The sequence below is a fragment of the Cervus canadensis genome, chromosome 14, assembly GCF_019320065.1.
Source record: "Cervus canadensis isolate Bull #8, Minnesota chromosome 14, ASM1932006v1, whole genome shotgun sequence".
Lineage (NCBI taxonomy): Eukaryota > Metazoa > Chordata > Mammalia > Artiodactyla > Cervidae > Cervus > Cervus canadensis.
This window is the reverse complement of record NC_057399.1, coordinates 20452967-20467993: the sequence shown is the minus strand read 5'-3', so window position 1 is coordinate 20467993 and position 15027 is coordinate 20452967. Positions and strand designations below refer to the sequence as shown.

The 15027-nt window shown below is 41.6% G+C and overlaps 1 protein-coding gene across 2 annotated transcripts in view; it reads left to right on the top strand.

The window, feature by feature from the left end:
- PCSK5 (proprotein convertase subtilisin/kexin type 5) overlaps positions 1-15027 on the top strand; it is a 496629-nt gene that overhangs the window by 456049 nt on the left and 25553 nt on the right. Inside the window, exons 28-32 of one of the 2 annotated variants that reach the window (XM_043487116.1) lie at positions 2004-2084; positions 5032-5115; positions 6376-6571; positions 12009-12226; positions 13504-13740. In XM_043487116.1, coding sequence (XP_043343051.1) covers positions 2004-2084; positions 5032-5115; positions 6376-6571; positions 12009-12226; positions 13504-13740 — 816 coding nt within the window. The remainder of the gene's footprint in view (positions 1-2003; positions 2085-5031; positions 5116-6375; positions 6572-12008; positions 12227-13503; positions 13741-15027) is intronic. The other variant, XM_043487117.1, reaches the window with a different exon arrangement.

The window sequence follows — 15027 nt, the reverse complement described above, 5'->3', positions numbered from 1 at the left end:
TTAAAAAAAAAATTACCCACTGAGCAAGAATGCCTCCTACCCTGGTCCAAGATGGAGATTTACCTACACATCAGACCACAGCTGGAAAATCCTCAGCCAAGACTAAGTCATCTCCAAAGGTTCTTCCTGCCACCAAAAGGTCCCTGCACAAAAGCATAGATCATCCCCAGACTGCCTGTCTCAGTCACTAATATATTTGTGAGGACTATTTAGTCCAATGTCCCTGTGTGGTAACGACCAATGTCAAACGGACTTTTGCCAGTGACATCAGCAGACCCACTGTCAGTGGGAATGCTCAGGTGTGGCAGGCCACAGGCTTTGAAAGAAAACGATAGCTTCAGCTGGTTTCCTAAAACCATTGTTGGGAATGGAAACAGTTTATTACTGTTAAATCATTTGGGTTTTCTTAAGTGGTTTCCCCCCTGGTGGTGCTGGAAAGTCCTCAGAATAATTCCTGCACATTTCCCCTACCCACCTATTTCCATCATTGATTAAAACCATGTTTGTAGCAGGTTCTAATTACATATTCTGATGGTAGTCTAATCTACAAAGCACAGACATGGTAAATTAAATTTTTATCTTTGACCACATCCTAACAATTTATCACTAGTCTGTCTTTTGATTTTAATTCCTATGCTCAGAGAAAGGCCAAAATCCCAGAGTCAGTTACAAACCCTGGAAGTCACACATGTGTGAAAAAAAAGTTCTCAACAGTGGGGAGATATGTTACTTCATAGTAAGTGAACTTCAGACAATTTTTTTTAAAAAACCATAAGAATCTGATTTTTTTTTTTAGAAGAACTTTGTGTATAGTTGCCTCACTTACAACTGAGGACCCAATTTTTTCTTAACTAATCAATCATAACTCAGAGTGCAGAAACTCACGGCTGGGCAGCTAAGTGAACTTTTGGCCTAATGATACGGAGGAGCCATGTGTATCTGCTTACACTGATTATTAAACATCCAGGAATTTTATGAGTGGATTATTAAACAATTGGTAGCTTGAAATCAGCTATGGCGGGAATATTTACACCACTGAAATTGGTAAACATGACAAATCAAGTCTTTGTTGCTGTTTTGTTTTCCAAAGAACCATTTTACCAGTACATCACTGCCTTGACCTCTACCAAACTATTTTGAAACTAAATGAATTGCTAAAACCTCTCTCTAACGAAGATAGAGTTTAGAATTCGGCACACCGGAATTCAATTCCTGGCTCTATTCTTTACCAGCTCTGTGACTGTGAGCAAGATATTCATCCTCTCCGAGCCTGTTTTCTCACCTGTAAAATGAGAATATGAAATGTCTCATACAAGATCATTTTGAGAATTAAATGGAAGAATACATATAAAACTCCCAGCACATAGTATGGCGCAAAAAACGTCAATCTATTCTCTAACCCTTTAACCTAATCCTGTTTCAACCCACGAAACACTAGTTTACTTTCAAAACTGCCTTCTTGAGCTTATGAAATAAAGCAATTTGGAGGCCTAAGGAGTAATACAGGTTTGCTTAAAAAAAAAAAAAGTCCCAGAAAGAAGTGCAAATGACAGTCAGCTGGGATGCCTAATAGCCAAGTTGAGTCCTGACTTAACCAAGGATGTGTACAAAGATGTTGACAGCACTTTTAGTTATAATCTAAAAAAAGAAGAGAGCAATCTAAAAATGTAATGAAGAAAAACATTAAGTGAATTAAGATTCATGCAGAAACACCAATCAAAAAAATATTTTTACAAAGGATTTTCATGGCAAAATTCCTATAAGATTCATTACATTAATGAAAAATGTAAGATCAGTACTATATATGCAGAAGATGTCAATGATTACATATATATACACATATGTAATTACACTCATGCATTCAATACAAAGATGGGAAATCTAAACGCCAAAGTATACACAGCAGACATTTCTGAATGGTAAGATTAAGGGGCAAACTTTATCTTCTTCATCCTTTTTGCATTAAAAAAATAAAACATTTTTTTCTTTTTTAATAAAAAAAGTACCTGTGTCCACTGCAAGCCCATCTTTGGTGAAGAGCCTGCTGCAGGAGCAACGAAGGTGGAAGTTTCAAATCAAAAGAGGTAACAGGGAAATAGGGAGGACAAGATGATCAAGCGTATCAGGAGAGTCTCTGTGATGTAAAAACCAACCCAAGAAATCAGGCAGTGAGGAACAAGCAGGGATGCAGAAGTCATGAGAAAAACGGAGAGAGGATGGGACCTCCGATTAAAATATAAGTGGGTATCCAAAGGGAAAGACTGGGAGGAATTTCAGCAGTGGAGACTTCAAGAACATATAAGGACATTCCGGAGGCACAAAGTGGTTATTCTTGAGAAAAGTTATCAAGAAAAGCCTCTGTCCTTGCAGATCTTTAAGAAAAGCAACTTTTGCCTTCCTAGTCACTGCAGCCTTGTTTGAAATAACAAAGGTTGGAAAAAACTAAACAGCTATCAACAAGAGTAGGGAAAAAAATATGACAGAGCCACACAGTGGGATACTATGGAGCCATCAAAAAGAATGAGAGTCTTTACATACTGATAAACAATGGTCTCCAAAATACAGAACTACAAAAAAAAAAAAAAAGGCAACATGATAAACACTGTCAATAGTTTGTATAAAAAGGGTGGAGGGGGATGGTAAGAGAGACTTCACAGTACACACCTTGTCTACATTTTGAACCTGGGAGTATTGCTTCTTTAACCTAAAAAATTTAAGAAGAATCCATACTTTATTAGTCATATTTGAAGGATGTACATTATATTTTCTTGGTCAAGGTGATTTTTTTTTTTTGCAGGGGAGGGGGTGAGGTCCTGTTCAGTCTAGAATTTATGGAATAGAAAAAAGAGAAACCGATCAAGGTCAAAAATTTTACGTGTTGAGATCTAATCTTTTCTGATAAAAGAACTCTCACTGGGGATCTTTATCCATTGCCCAAGCCTGACTGCTAATGGTGTGTGCAGAGCACCCTCTAGTCGAGATGTGAGGACATTACAGAATTTTATACCAAGTGTATTGGAGTGATATATCAAGCTATCAGAATGTGAGATATGTATGTGTAATTATAAACATATGTATACTGTGTATAAATATATACTTTATATTTTTTAAATTTGAGAAAATTAATTAAAACGTCCAGCTTTTAAAAATATAACATTTTAGCACAAAAATGATAAAATCAAAACAAAATCAACCCATGGCCTGGATGTATAAAGATCTTCAAGGTGATCAATATCAGATGAATATTTAGTTATTACTCCTTGAATAACTGCTCTCATCAAGTAAGCACCTTTTTCTCCCACCTTAATTGAGATGTAACTGACATACAACATTATATAGGTTTATCATGTATAAAATGATGACTTAATACATGTGTATACTGCAAAAAGATTACAATAAGGTTAGTAAACACACCCATCATCATCACTTCTGTGAAAATCCAGGGACTAGCATTGCTCTGCCCTGGCTAGCTGAACTCTTAACAGAACTCCCCAACATTAGTTCATCGGTCTACTAGAAAACCAGTACAAAATTTTCTCTCACAGTTGGAAAGAAATTGCCACTCAGCATGGCAGCATGGACAATCGTTTATGTCCACAGAGCTCTATCTCTGGCTATCTATTGCCCACTTACCTATCAAGCCTTCTCTGCAGCAAGGCTCAGCAGTGTATTGACTATGAGTGCCATCAGAGGAACCAAGATACTGGCTCCTGGTACCACCCCAAGCATGGAACAGAGGAAAGAGAACGGGAAATAAAACAGCAGCCTGAGAAATGGGGTGGAATGATAACAAACGAAGAAATGAAGCAGCAGGAGCCACCATTTACTGAGACACTGTGTGTGCATACTTTACACGTTGTCTTACTCAGCTTTCACTAGAGTCCTGTAAGGGAAGAATCACTTACTCTCATTTTAGAGATGTGGACAGTATTGTAAGACTCAAAGAGTTTAATTACTGTATCCATGGTTACCCTACCCAGAAAAAGCACACCTGGGACCTGAAGGCAGGTGTGACCAGACTCTGCCAGACTCTCGGGAAGAGAAGGAAGGAAGTGACAGGCAAGAGAGGCAGGAAGAGAGGGAGGAAGAGAGGGAGGAAAGGAGGAAAAGGGGGAGGAAGGAAGAGGCGGGGATGGTAAGATGCCGACAATAACCTCTGACTGAACTTCAGGGTCGTTTGTGTGACATGTTCTGAGCTAGAACTTCTTTTTCTGTATGAGTCGTGCTGATTCCTGAGCAATTACTGGAAGTTAGTCAAGATCTCTGTGTGTCCTGAGTGAGTGACGTCACTGAGGCTGTTTTCTTTGTTACACAACTATCCCGTTGAGTTGCCGCTGCCTTCCTGACAAAACCTGCCCAGTGAATGGTTGTGGGGGAAGAAAGGAGAAGCAGCTCACATGTTTCTCAGATTAATGGCTTATTAACCTGGGATGACCTTCCTGTCACTGACCTGCCAGCAAGCTCTCCGATGGCTACTGATGTTTAATGATGATTTTGGACAAATTTAAAAGATCAATTTAGGCTGCATCCCACAGTGGCTACTATGAAGAACAGAGACCCAAACACTGACCAGTTTATGAAATCTGGTCCTAAAGGAAAAAAAAAAAAGAGGGGGCACAATGAATTCTCAGCTATCATCTTGGAGTAAAGAAAAGTGATCATCAAAGAATCTTGGAGAAATAAGTGATTACCTGTGACACAAAAACTCCAGCACACATACACACAACCACACATTTACAAAATATAAAATAAGTAACATCTGTTAGTTCAAATATCCCCCTATATTTAAGGCTATCCTGTCACTGGAAATTTGCAAAGAAAGGCTTGACTTCCATTGTCAATGAAGGAGTAAGGAAAATAAAATAAATGAAGTCCACTTGGCAGGCAATGGGTGGTGCCAACATTTAACTGCTATCAAGTTGAAGGGTCTATTTAGGGTGAAAAGGGAAATGAGATTACTCATGAGATTTTCCCAACAATGTTATGCACCTATTCAAAAGAGGCAGACTTCTTGTTTCCTTCCTTACACAGACCTTTTGAGAAGACACCAGTCATGTCATTCTTCTTGTAAAACCTGCCATGGATCGGCAACCCTGTGCACTTCATGTCCAAAAGGTGAGTGTGGCACGTTACAGGAGGAAGCAGTGGCCACGCCAAGCCAGTCATTGCTCAGCATCTCGTGATACGGTCCCACCACACGCTGCTGTCACAGCAGGAGCTCTGGAGAAACACAGGGACCCAAACACTGCCCCATAATAAAAACTAGTTTTCAAGGGACCAGAACAAAAAAGAAAAGAAATGGTTCTTATCCAAAGCACGATTAAGTCAGTGATCAATTTGGCCACAGAGTTTGCTAGGGTCTCTGGCTGCCCGACATTTCTAGAGGTTCCATTGTTCTTTTAAAGTGCATTAGCTGAAACAAAAGAACTAAGATAGAGAATCTACATGGGGATGAAACGTCTACCAGGTATTTTTCTTCATTTTTGGTACTGAATTTAGGCGAGGGAAAAAAAAGCACAACAGCTCAACAAATTAACGGCTTCATCATCTATAAAATCAAGTCAGAAATAACTTCCCTGAATTAAGGTGACAGTTTATCAACATGGCACATTAGAAACTAAAAATGTTATACTCCCATTAAAGTGATCATTATGTTAGAATGTGCAATCTGCCACGATTCTACTTTTACAACACATAAGAGTCAACAACAACAAAAAAAAACTGACAATTTTCTTGGAATTTTGGAGTTGAGGGTGATTTCTGGGTTGTTTTAATGATGATGCATCTGATTTTTTTCAATTAAAACTAAATAGATGGACTGTCCATTAAAGGTGGAATTGGGTGCAAGCGTTGCTACTGTGTCAATGTCCCAACACATATGCTTTAAGAAGCAGAGCAGACTCCATTCAACTGTGTATACATAACTGCCTCACACCGGGAAGACAAAGGTCTTACCAGACAGATCACTTGGGCAAAGGGAAGCCCCGGGTTACCCACAGCAGCATCAATAGGAAAGTCAAAGAAACAAGCCTTAACTCATCTTGGAAAACTCAGTCATCACTAAAAGATGTTTTGGTAATCCTGAAATAAGTGTTCCGGATACTTGGGTCTTTGTTGTTGCTGTTTAGTTGCTAAATTGTATCTGACCCCATAGTTTATAGCCCGCCAGGTTCTTATGTTCATGGGATTTTCCAGGCAAGATACTGCAGTGGGTTGTCATTTCCTTCTCTAGGGGATCTTCCCAACCCAGTGATCAAACCTGCATCTCCAGAGCAGTTAAGAAAGCTGTTGGGAGTGTCAATTCTCTGCTTGGGGGTGTGTACTGTTGCAGACACCTGATGATCATCTAACCTGTCTTCTTCCCTGGGACTCCAGGCACCTATCTGCTGGCTCAGACCTGCGTCCCATCCTGTCCCCAAGGCACGTGGCCCTCGGCGAGGAGCGGCGGCTGCGAGAACTGCACAGAAGACTGTGCCTCTTGCTCCGAAGTCAATCTTTGCCAGAAGTGCCAAACGCGGCCAGACCACCCCCTCTTCCTCCACCAAGGCAGGTGCTTCACCAGGTGCCCTGAGTAAGTCCTCCTCTTCCTTTGGCTTGCTACTCTGCATTCCTTCTCCTGCAACATGGGGGCAATTTCTCCCTATTCACCAAAGACCTCTCCTCTTCCCTAGTTAGAGCACCTATGTCCTCCTCCCTGCCTAACTGGCTGACGTCACTCTCAGCCACAGCAGCCAAAGCTTACTTAAGGCCAGATGCATGCTTCTCCCTTGTGACCACAAGATGTATATATTTTTACTGTTATGAAAATATGTTCTTTATTTTACCTTGTATTTATGATCAAATAGTTGTCAGGGGTTTTTTTTTTCCCATGACAAAAGTGAGGTTGTGATAAGCTGTGGAACGCACGAACCTCTTCTACATGTTGAAAGAGAGGTATGAATCACAGATAATAAATAGAGAGTAATGCCTGCTTAGTTATTTATTGATTCCTCATGGCTTCCTTGGTCCCCTGGTTTACAATTCCTTTACTCTTCCTATCAATGGTCCTGGCTCCAGGATTTACCTAAGTGGGAAGTGGGAATAGCAAGTGGAAAAGTTCATCAGGAAAATTTCAGTAACAAGAAACAAAAATGTCAAAGGGGCTGACACAAAATATGGGGTTTATTTATGTATATGATACAAAGTTTGGAAGTGTAGCATTTATTATTTCGGTGGCCAATGCTTCATTAGAAACCCACAATCTTTCCATTGTGCTCTCCTATCTTCCATAGCTTGTCCTCCCCAGAGGTCATGTTGCCTGCCCATCCCCAACATCATCATCCCACGCTGTAACAACCAGAGACAGAAAAGGGTGCCTTTCTTCTTGTTTATCTCTTTTTAAGAGGAAGCAAAACTTCCTCAGACTTCCCTTCACATCTCATCAGCCAGAATGCATCACTAACACCTTCCTAAACTGATCCCTGGCAAGGAGAATGGAAATATGAGGACTGACGTACGCTGAACGAGATTCGCCCCTGAAAACCCACAAAAATCACAACACTGACAGCCAGTGGAGACAGGGAGGCAAGAAATGGGTTTGAGGAAGCAGCCAACAGCATCTAAAGGCACTAGAAATTTTATTTGCCTGCTGCTTAAAAGAACTTCATGATAAAAACAACTCTTATTTTCTAATGACCTGTTTATATCCATTACTGAGATTGATCCTATAGCATACAAATATAAGTCAAGGAACCGACCCTCAAGAAGCAGCCAATCTACTGTAAAAGCCAAACATATCCAATTCAATTCTACAGATACCTTTGGGGTGTTAAGAATTGATACTGGAAGCTAAGATAAGCTCAAGTGAAGGAAGTCTGAGTTTGCAGCAGGCTTATAATCCAGTAGGGAAGGTTTACATCAATCAATGTCATACTTCTCAGGTCCTTAATACACAAAGAGCTGAGAGATTCCAAGGGAAAAGAAACCATTTAAAAACAGATACCTACTGAGATCTTGCAATATCTAGGCACCATGCTAAGAGTTTCAAATGCACCATCCCCTTTATTTTTTTTTTCCAATAAATACAGTACTACACAATCCACAGTTGGCCAAACCCACAGATGCAGAACCACAATTTAAAGGGCTAACTATGGGACTTGAGCATCCATGGAATTTTGCACTCACGTCAGGTCCTGGACCAATCTCCTGCAGATAGGGAGGGACACTATACCATTACTTCCCTCACTTCACAGATGAAAAAAAGGGTGACACGCCCAAAGTCACACTGCTAATGCATGGCACGGTCAGGATTTCAAACCAAATCTCTCTAGTACTGAAATCTATGTGCTTAACCACTACACAATGTCACCTTCTCATTCAACCAGGGTTTCTTTTTTCTTTATAACAGCTTTGTTGAGATATAACTCACATGCCACACCATCTACCCACACAAAGTATACAGTTCAATGATTTTTAGTATAGTGAGAGACTTGTGCAACTATCACAATTGATTTTAAAATATTTCCATCACCCCCAAAAGAAAACTCTGTACCCTTTCTGCAGTTATTCCTAATTTCCCACAGCCCTAAGCAACCACTAATTTACCTTGCCTGTAGAGATTTGCCTATTGAACATTTTATATAAATAATACAGAACGTGACTTTTTGTAACTGACTTATTTTATTCAGCATAATATTTTCAAGTTGCCTCCCCAGTTGGGTATTTGAAAAGAGGCTTAATAGTGAAAGGGTCAGGGTAAGAACACCCAGCAGGGAGAAGATGTTTTTTTCCGCCAGATCGAGGCTGAGCTACACTTGTGAAATAATGAGACACTACACGCACATGGATACATGGCAGCCTTTTTCATTTTTTTTTTTTTTATCAACAGGGAAGCTACTAATCCTGCAGACTATGGAATCACAAGTATATGTTTTCCTGTCTTGAGTAGGGTGGTCTGATTACCATGGGATCCCCCCATCTTTATGTTTACCAAAAAAACAGGGGAGATAAAGTCTGAGGAACATACAATACCCAGCTTGGCTTGGCAACTTTGTTTCTCTTTCTGCAAAATTGCCTGTTTGGATGTAATCCATGGCCACACCATGAAAAGATTGCTCTACTAAAGCATGGTTCTTTTTAACAGAAGCAATTAGGCCCTTCCAACACTGGAGTTTTCCTCTTTTTATCAGTTGAGGGTCAGAAGAAGTAGAAGCCAAGTGCAATGGACATCCTATGACTATCTCAAGTGGTGAGAGTTTATGAGTTTCAAAAGGGGTGGATATGAGATTCAGAAGTACCAATTCAGTTCAGTTGCTCAGTCGTGTCTGACTCTTTCGACCCCATGAACCGCAGCACGCCAGGCCTCCCTGTCCATCACCAACTCCTGGAGTTCACCCAAACCCATGTCCATCGAGTCAGTGACGCCATCCAACCATCTTGTCCTCTGTTGTCCCCTTCTCCTCCTGCCCTCAATCTTTCCCAGCATCAGGGTCTTTTCAAATGAGTCAGCTCTTTGCATCAGGGGGCCAAAGTATTGGAGTTTCAGCTTCAACATCAGTCCTTCCAATGAACACCCAGGACTGATCTCCTTTAGGATGGACTGGCTGGATCTCCTTGCAGTCCAAGGGACTCTCAAAGTCTTCTCCAACAACACAGTTCAAAAGCATCAATTCTTTGGCACTAAGCTTTCTTTATAGTCCAACTCTCACATCCATACATGACTACTGGAAAAACCATAGCCTTGACTAGACGGACCTTTGTTGGCAAAGTAATGTTTCTGCTTTTTAATATGCTATCTAGGTTGGTCATAACTTTCCTTCCAAGGAGTAAGCGTCTTTTATTTCGATGCTTTTGACCAAGATATTTGGAAAGTGTCAGTTGCTCAGTCGCGTCCAACTCTTTGAAACCCCACGGACTGTAGCCCGCCAGTCTCCTCTGTCGGTGGGATTTTCCAGGCAATACTGAAGTGGGTAGCCATTCCCTTCTCCATGGAATCCTCCTGGCTCAGGGACAGAATCTGGGTCTCCTGCATTGCAAGCAGATTCTTTACTATCTGAGCCACCAGGGAAGCCCTAAGATATTGGGAGGACCTCTACAAATTTTGCCAACTGAGTCTTAAGAATGTCATGAGTGCATTAGACTAAACCAGAGGGCTGAGGGTAGTTAAGCAAGTGAAAAGTTGTAAAACTGGCCATACAGTGCAGACCTAAGTACATGGCCAATAAAATAGGTTCCTCAACAATAAGTCCCAGGTAAGGATAATCTTTTCCAAAGGGATTTATTTTAGTCACAGAAAAGGCAGTGGCCTGCCTGCAAGGGAAGGCTTCAATCCAATGTGAAAACATACAGACCATGGCGAAAGCTTATTTACATCCATTAGAGGAAGTTTTATGTAATCCATTTGCCAGACCTCAAGTGGTCTGGGCAGTTTAAAATGTCAGGGAACAGTAGGAAGAGGCTTCCCTGGGTTGTAGTTTGCATAAGCAGGACAAGTAAGGTAAATATTTTTTGTGGCCTTGTTAATATTTCCCCATTAATACTGATTCATGAAGCCTATCATTTCATCATAGACTGAAGGTTTAATGCATGTAACCAGTGGTGGGGAGTGGGAATTTCAGAATCTCCAGTAGGACTGGCTTATTATACAGTCCAAACGAGAGCTTTCTCTTTTTATCCAACTAACAACTGTTGAATTTCCAAACTTGTTTTTCTTTTTCTGAGGCCAGCTGTTGGACCTTTCTAGCCAGTTTTTCTAAATCATTTGGAAAAAGATATTATAAAATATAATTTGGCTGTGACCGGTCCCTTTAAGAGCAGCATTCCTTGCAGAAATATCAACAAGATGGTTTCCTTTAGCTTCCAGACAGTCAAGTGAGAAGCCCCAAAACCGTAATAGCTAAAGTGACAGGCAAAAAGTATTATATTCACTAATTCTTAACACATAGGGGGCATTTTAAGTTTTATTTTCATTGCTTCCACAACATTCCAAAACCATGAGTTACTCTGAAAGCAATTCTACTCTCAATATAAATAGCGGCAGTTTTGTCCTTGGCTAAAGTACAACCCTGTATAAGAGCATATGATTCAGCCTGTTCGGTTAAAGTAGCCATAGCTAAAGATGCTGCCTCAACAACATCAAAAGGAGTGGTAATAACATACCCAGTACACTATTTACTATTGTCACCTTGTTAAATGAGACCATCAGTGAACCATGAGAAGTCGGGGTTGCCCCGTGGAGTTAATGTAGATCAGTATGAGGAATCAGAAGGTGGTCATCAGTGACAGAAGGGAGAGGAGTAGTCGGGTTACGGTTACTCTAACATAAAAGAATTAGGTGAGGAGCAGTTAACAAAGACTTCATAGGAACTGTCTGGCTGAGAAATGTTGAATGCGATGAGAATTCAGGAGAATCTCTACTGCACAAGGAACAAAAATGGCTAAAGGGGATTCCACAACAATTTTCTCAGTGGCCTCAACTGAAAGGGCAGTGGCTATAATGACTCTAAGGCAAGAGGGGTATCCCCATTCCACAGGGTCCAGTTGCTGGCTACAAGTACCCTATGGGGTCAGAGGTGGTCCCCATGTTCTAGGTGATTACTCCAAGGTCATTCCCCACGTTTTCACATGCAAAAACTGTATATGTCATTAAACCTTTAGAGCCTTTTAAAAATATTTTAACTGTTACATTTTAAACTTTTTAAATGAAAACCGTATTAGATGGGATAAAAAGCATTTTCTACTCTAACAAAAAAAAGAACAAAAATTAGGAGATAAAATAGAAAATCAGAAGATGACTAAACTAAAAAGTTGTCTTCAAACACCCTAAATTCACAAGGATAATACCTACCCCTTTCATTTAATTGTTTTTAAACCTGATATTTTTTTACTGCCTTCCCCAGGAAATCTGATGAATTCATTTTAGTTGACAACAGCCATAGTCCTTCCATTTTCAGCCCTAATTCTTGACTGTCAGGTGTGAGGCAACTCCCTAGCTGGAAAGATTCTCTAGTGGCTCCCTCTTCTCCCCACAGGGGCTTCTATGCAGATGACGATACTTGTGAGCGCTGCAGCTCTTCCTGCAGAACTTGTGAAGGAAATGCCACCAACTGTCAGTCCTGCGAAGGCGGCCTTGTCCTGGACCAGGGGGTGTGCCGGGAAACCTGCCCCGAGAGGCACGTGGCCATGGACGGGGTGTGCAAGCGCTGCCCAGAGATGTGTCAGGACTGCATCCATGAGAAAACATGCAAAGGTACCCGGGAGCCTCACAGGGGAGAGGGTGGGGGCCCACTATCTGAGAGTGGGATGTCCAAGAAGATCTGGGGGAAACCATCTCCATGCCTTTACTGAAATTGACCTCTATGGGGGTCAATGAGAAAACTGAGGGTGATATAAAGCCTTTTCATGATGGATTCTGGAAATTAAGACAGACAAGAGCCCTTTTTTTTTTTTTTTTTTTTTTTTTTACAAGATTTCTCCTACACATGTCCTGGGCAGTTAGGGTGTGACAAGCACTGTCCCAAGTGCTAGAGATACAGACAAGAACCCAAAGTTTCTGCTGTTCTGATCACAAAACCTCATGGGAGAGGCTAATATTAACAAAACACAGAGGTGGCTGGAGAATTTCAACTGTTACAAAATATACAAAAGTAAGGATCAGGCAACTCTAAGACTCAGAGAGTAGCCCTCTAGCTAGGAACTTTCCCTGAGATTATCTCCTGAGAAAGGCTGTCTAATTTCCTCTGCAGAGTAAGACAGATTCATTTAAATGGCTCTGTCCTATCCAAAGGATTTGGTGTAACCTAAGTGCTTTCTGGAATTCCCCCACAAATAAGAGAATAGGCACAAATAAACACACAATGCATTCTTCATATGGATTAACCATGTATATTTCATTAGCTTACCCTATCAGTGAATGGAAAATTAACTATTCCACTAATTCTGAAACTTCTTTCTGTATTAAATAGAGCCAGCAGTGTTCAATAGAAGTTTAAAAATCTGTTAATGCTTTCTGAGCTTTCAGGACAATACATCCAGCATCTCAGCCCCGACTCATCTTCCCTGTGGTCCAAGTGGCAGATCACTTCAGGATTTGAAACCAGGACCATCTAACTGGGCCACCATAAGTGGTCTCCTTTCCCAAGGCAGGGCTTGTGAGACAGGATGACATGCCCTGGGAGAGGGGTGGGTGTGTGCGTGTATGTGTTCAGTCATATCTGATTTTTGAGACCCCATGGACTGTAGCCCACCAGGCTCCTCTGTCTATGGGATTCTCCAGGGAAGGATACTGGAGCAGTTTACCATTTCCTTCTCCCGGAAATCTGTCTGACCCAGATACTGAACCCATGTATCTCCTGTGTCTCCTGCATTGGCAGGCAAATTCTTTGCCAGTTGCATCACCTGGGAAGCCCCTGGGAGGATGGGGATGAGGCAAATGTACCCTGGAGTCAAATGGGTCAAAGAGGTAGGGGATGGGCTAGCCCACTGCAGAACAAATAAATTCCTTTCTGCTGCTTCCCCCTACCCCAGAGTGCATGCCCGAGTTCTTCCTGTATAAGGATGCATGCCACCAGTCCTGTCCCAGCCACTTCTACGCAGACAGGCGCCACTGTGTTCCCTGCCATGAAGACTGTCTGGAGTGCAATGGCCCCTCGGCGGATGACTGCGACCTCTGTGCCGATGCGTCCTTGGTTCTCTACGATGGGCAGTGTTTAGATGAGTGTCCAGAACGAACTTACCTTGAAAAAGAGACTCAGGTCTGCAAAGGTAAAGATTTCTGGGTGTGTGGCCGAGCACCATGTCCCAGGGAGCCCACGAGGATGATGGGTTTCTGCTGAGAGAAAGCAGGTCTGGGGTTTGCACAGTTCCAGCCCCAGAGCTGTGGTCTCAGCACTATACATGCTCTAGTTTATTATTTATTTTTAAATGAATCATTCCTTAGCTTTGTGACATAACTTATCAGCCCTGAATCATGTTGACCCCTCCTCACAACGGTAGCTGATCAAAAGGGATTCTCAGGTGAAGACTTATAACAGAGGTGATGAGACTTTGAAAGTCATCCAAAATAGAAAATTTTTCTTAAAATGTTAATCCATTAGAGGTTCACAGCAGTGGAAGGAAAGCTGTGCCACAGAGGGTTTTCTCCATGCGTTTTGTCTCCCTAAAGCCCCCTCCTCCTCCTCATCACCTGCAGGCAGCCTCTACTACCTGGGCTCCTCTATTCCACCTCCCATTTGGCATTTCAACCCCTATAGATTCAAGAAAGGATCTGTTATTAATTATGCCTCCTTATGTTTTAACTAGGCATGAATTCTTTGCTTCCTATTAGTTGTCAGGAAATAGAAAAATTAATTAAATAAACTGCCCACCACTAGAGGAATTCTCAAGCAAGTTAAGAGAAGCGTTCTGATTGAAAGGACTTTCCTTCCCCCCCCTCCCAGTTTTATTGAAATATAATTGACATATATAGCCTTGTATAAGTTTAAGGTGTATGACGTGATGATTTGATATATGTATATATTGATAAATGGTGACCGCAATAAGGTCGACCAGCTAATACAGCCATAGTATTTTTTGTTTGTTTTCGGTAAGAACACTTAAGCTCTACTCTTAGCAACTTTCAAGTATACAATAAACTATTGTTAACTACAATCACAGGATTCGTTGCAATGAGGCAGTTAGTGGTAATTTAGTTCCTTGAAAGAAGTGAAAGTGTTAGTCGCTCAGTCCAGTCCAACTCTTTGTGACCCCATTGACCCCAGCACACTCCTCTGTCCATGGAATTCTTCAGGCAAGAATACTGGAGTGAGTTGCCATTTCCTTCTTCAGGGGAGCTTCTCAACCCAAGGATCAAATCCGGGTCTTCTGCACTGCAGGCAGATTCTTTACCATCTGAGCCACCAGGGAAATCAACTTAGCTCCTTATGTTGCCACTAGCAACTACAAGCTAGCCATCCAGAGGCAGGCCCCCTAACCACAGTGAGAGCTCAGGATGAACTCACGTGGCCGGAGAACCTCGTGGCCACCCACATCTTAGAACGTATCCAGGAAATG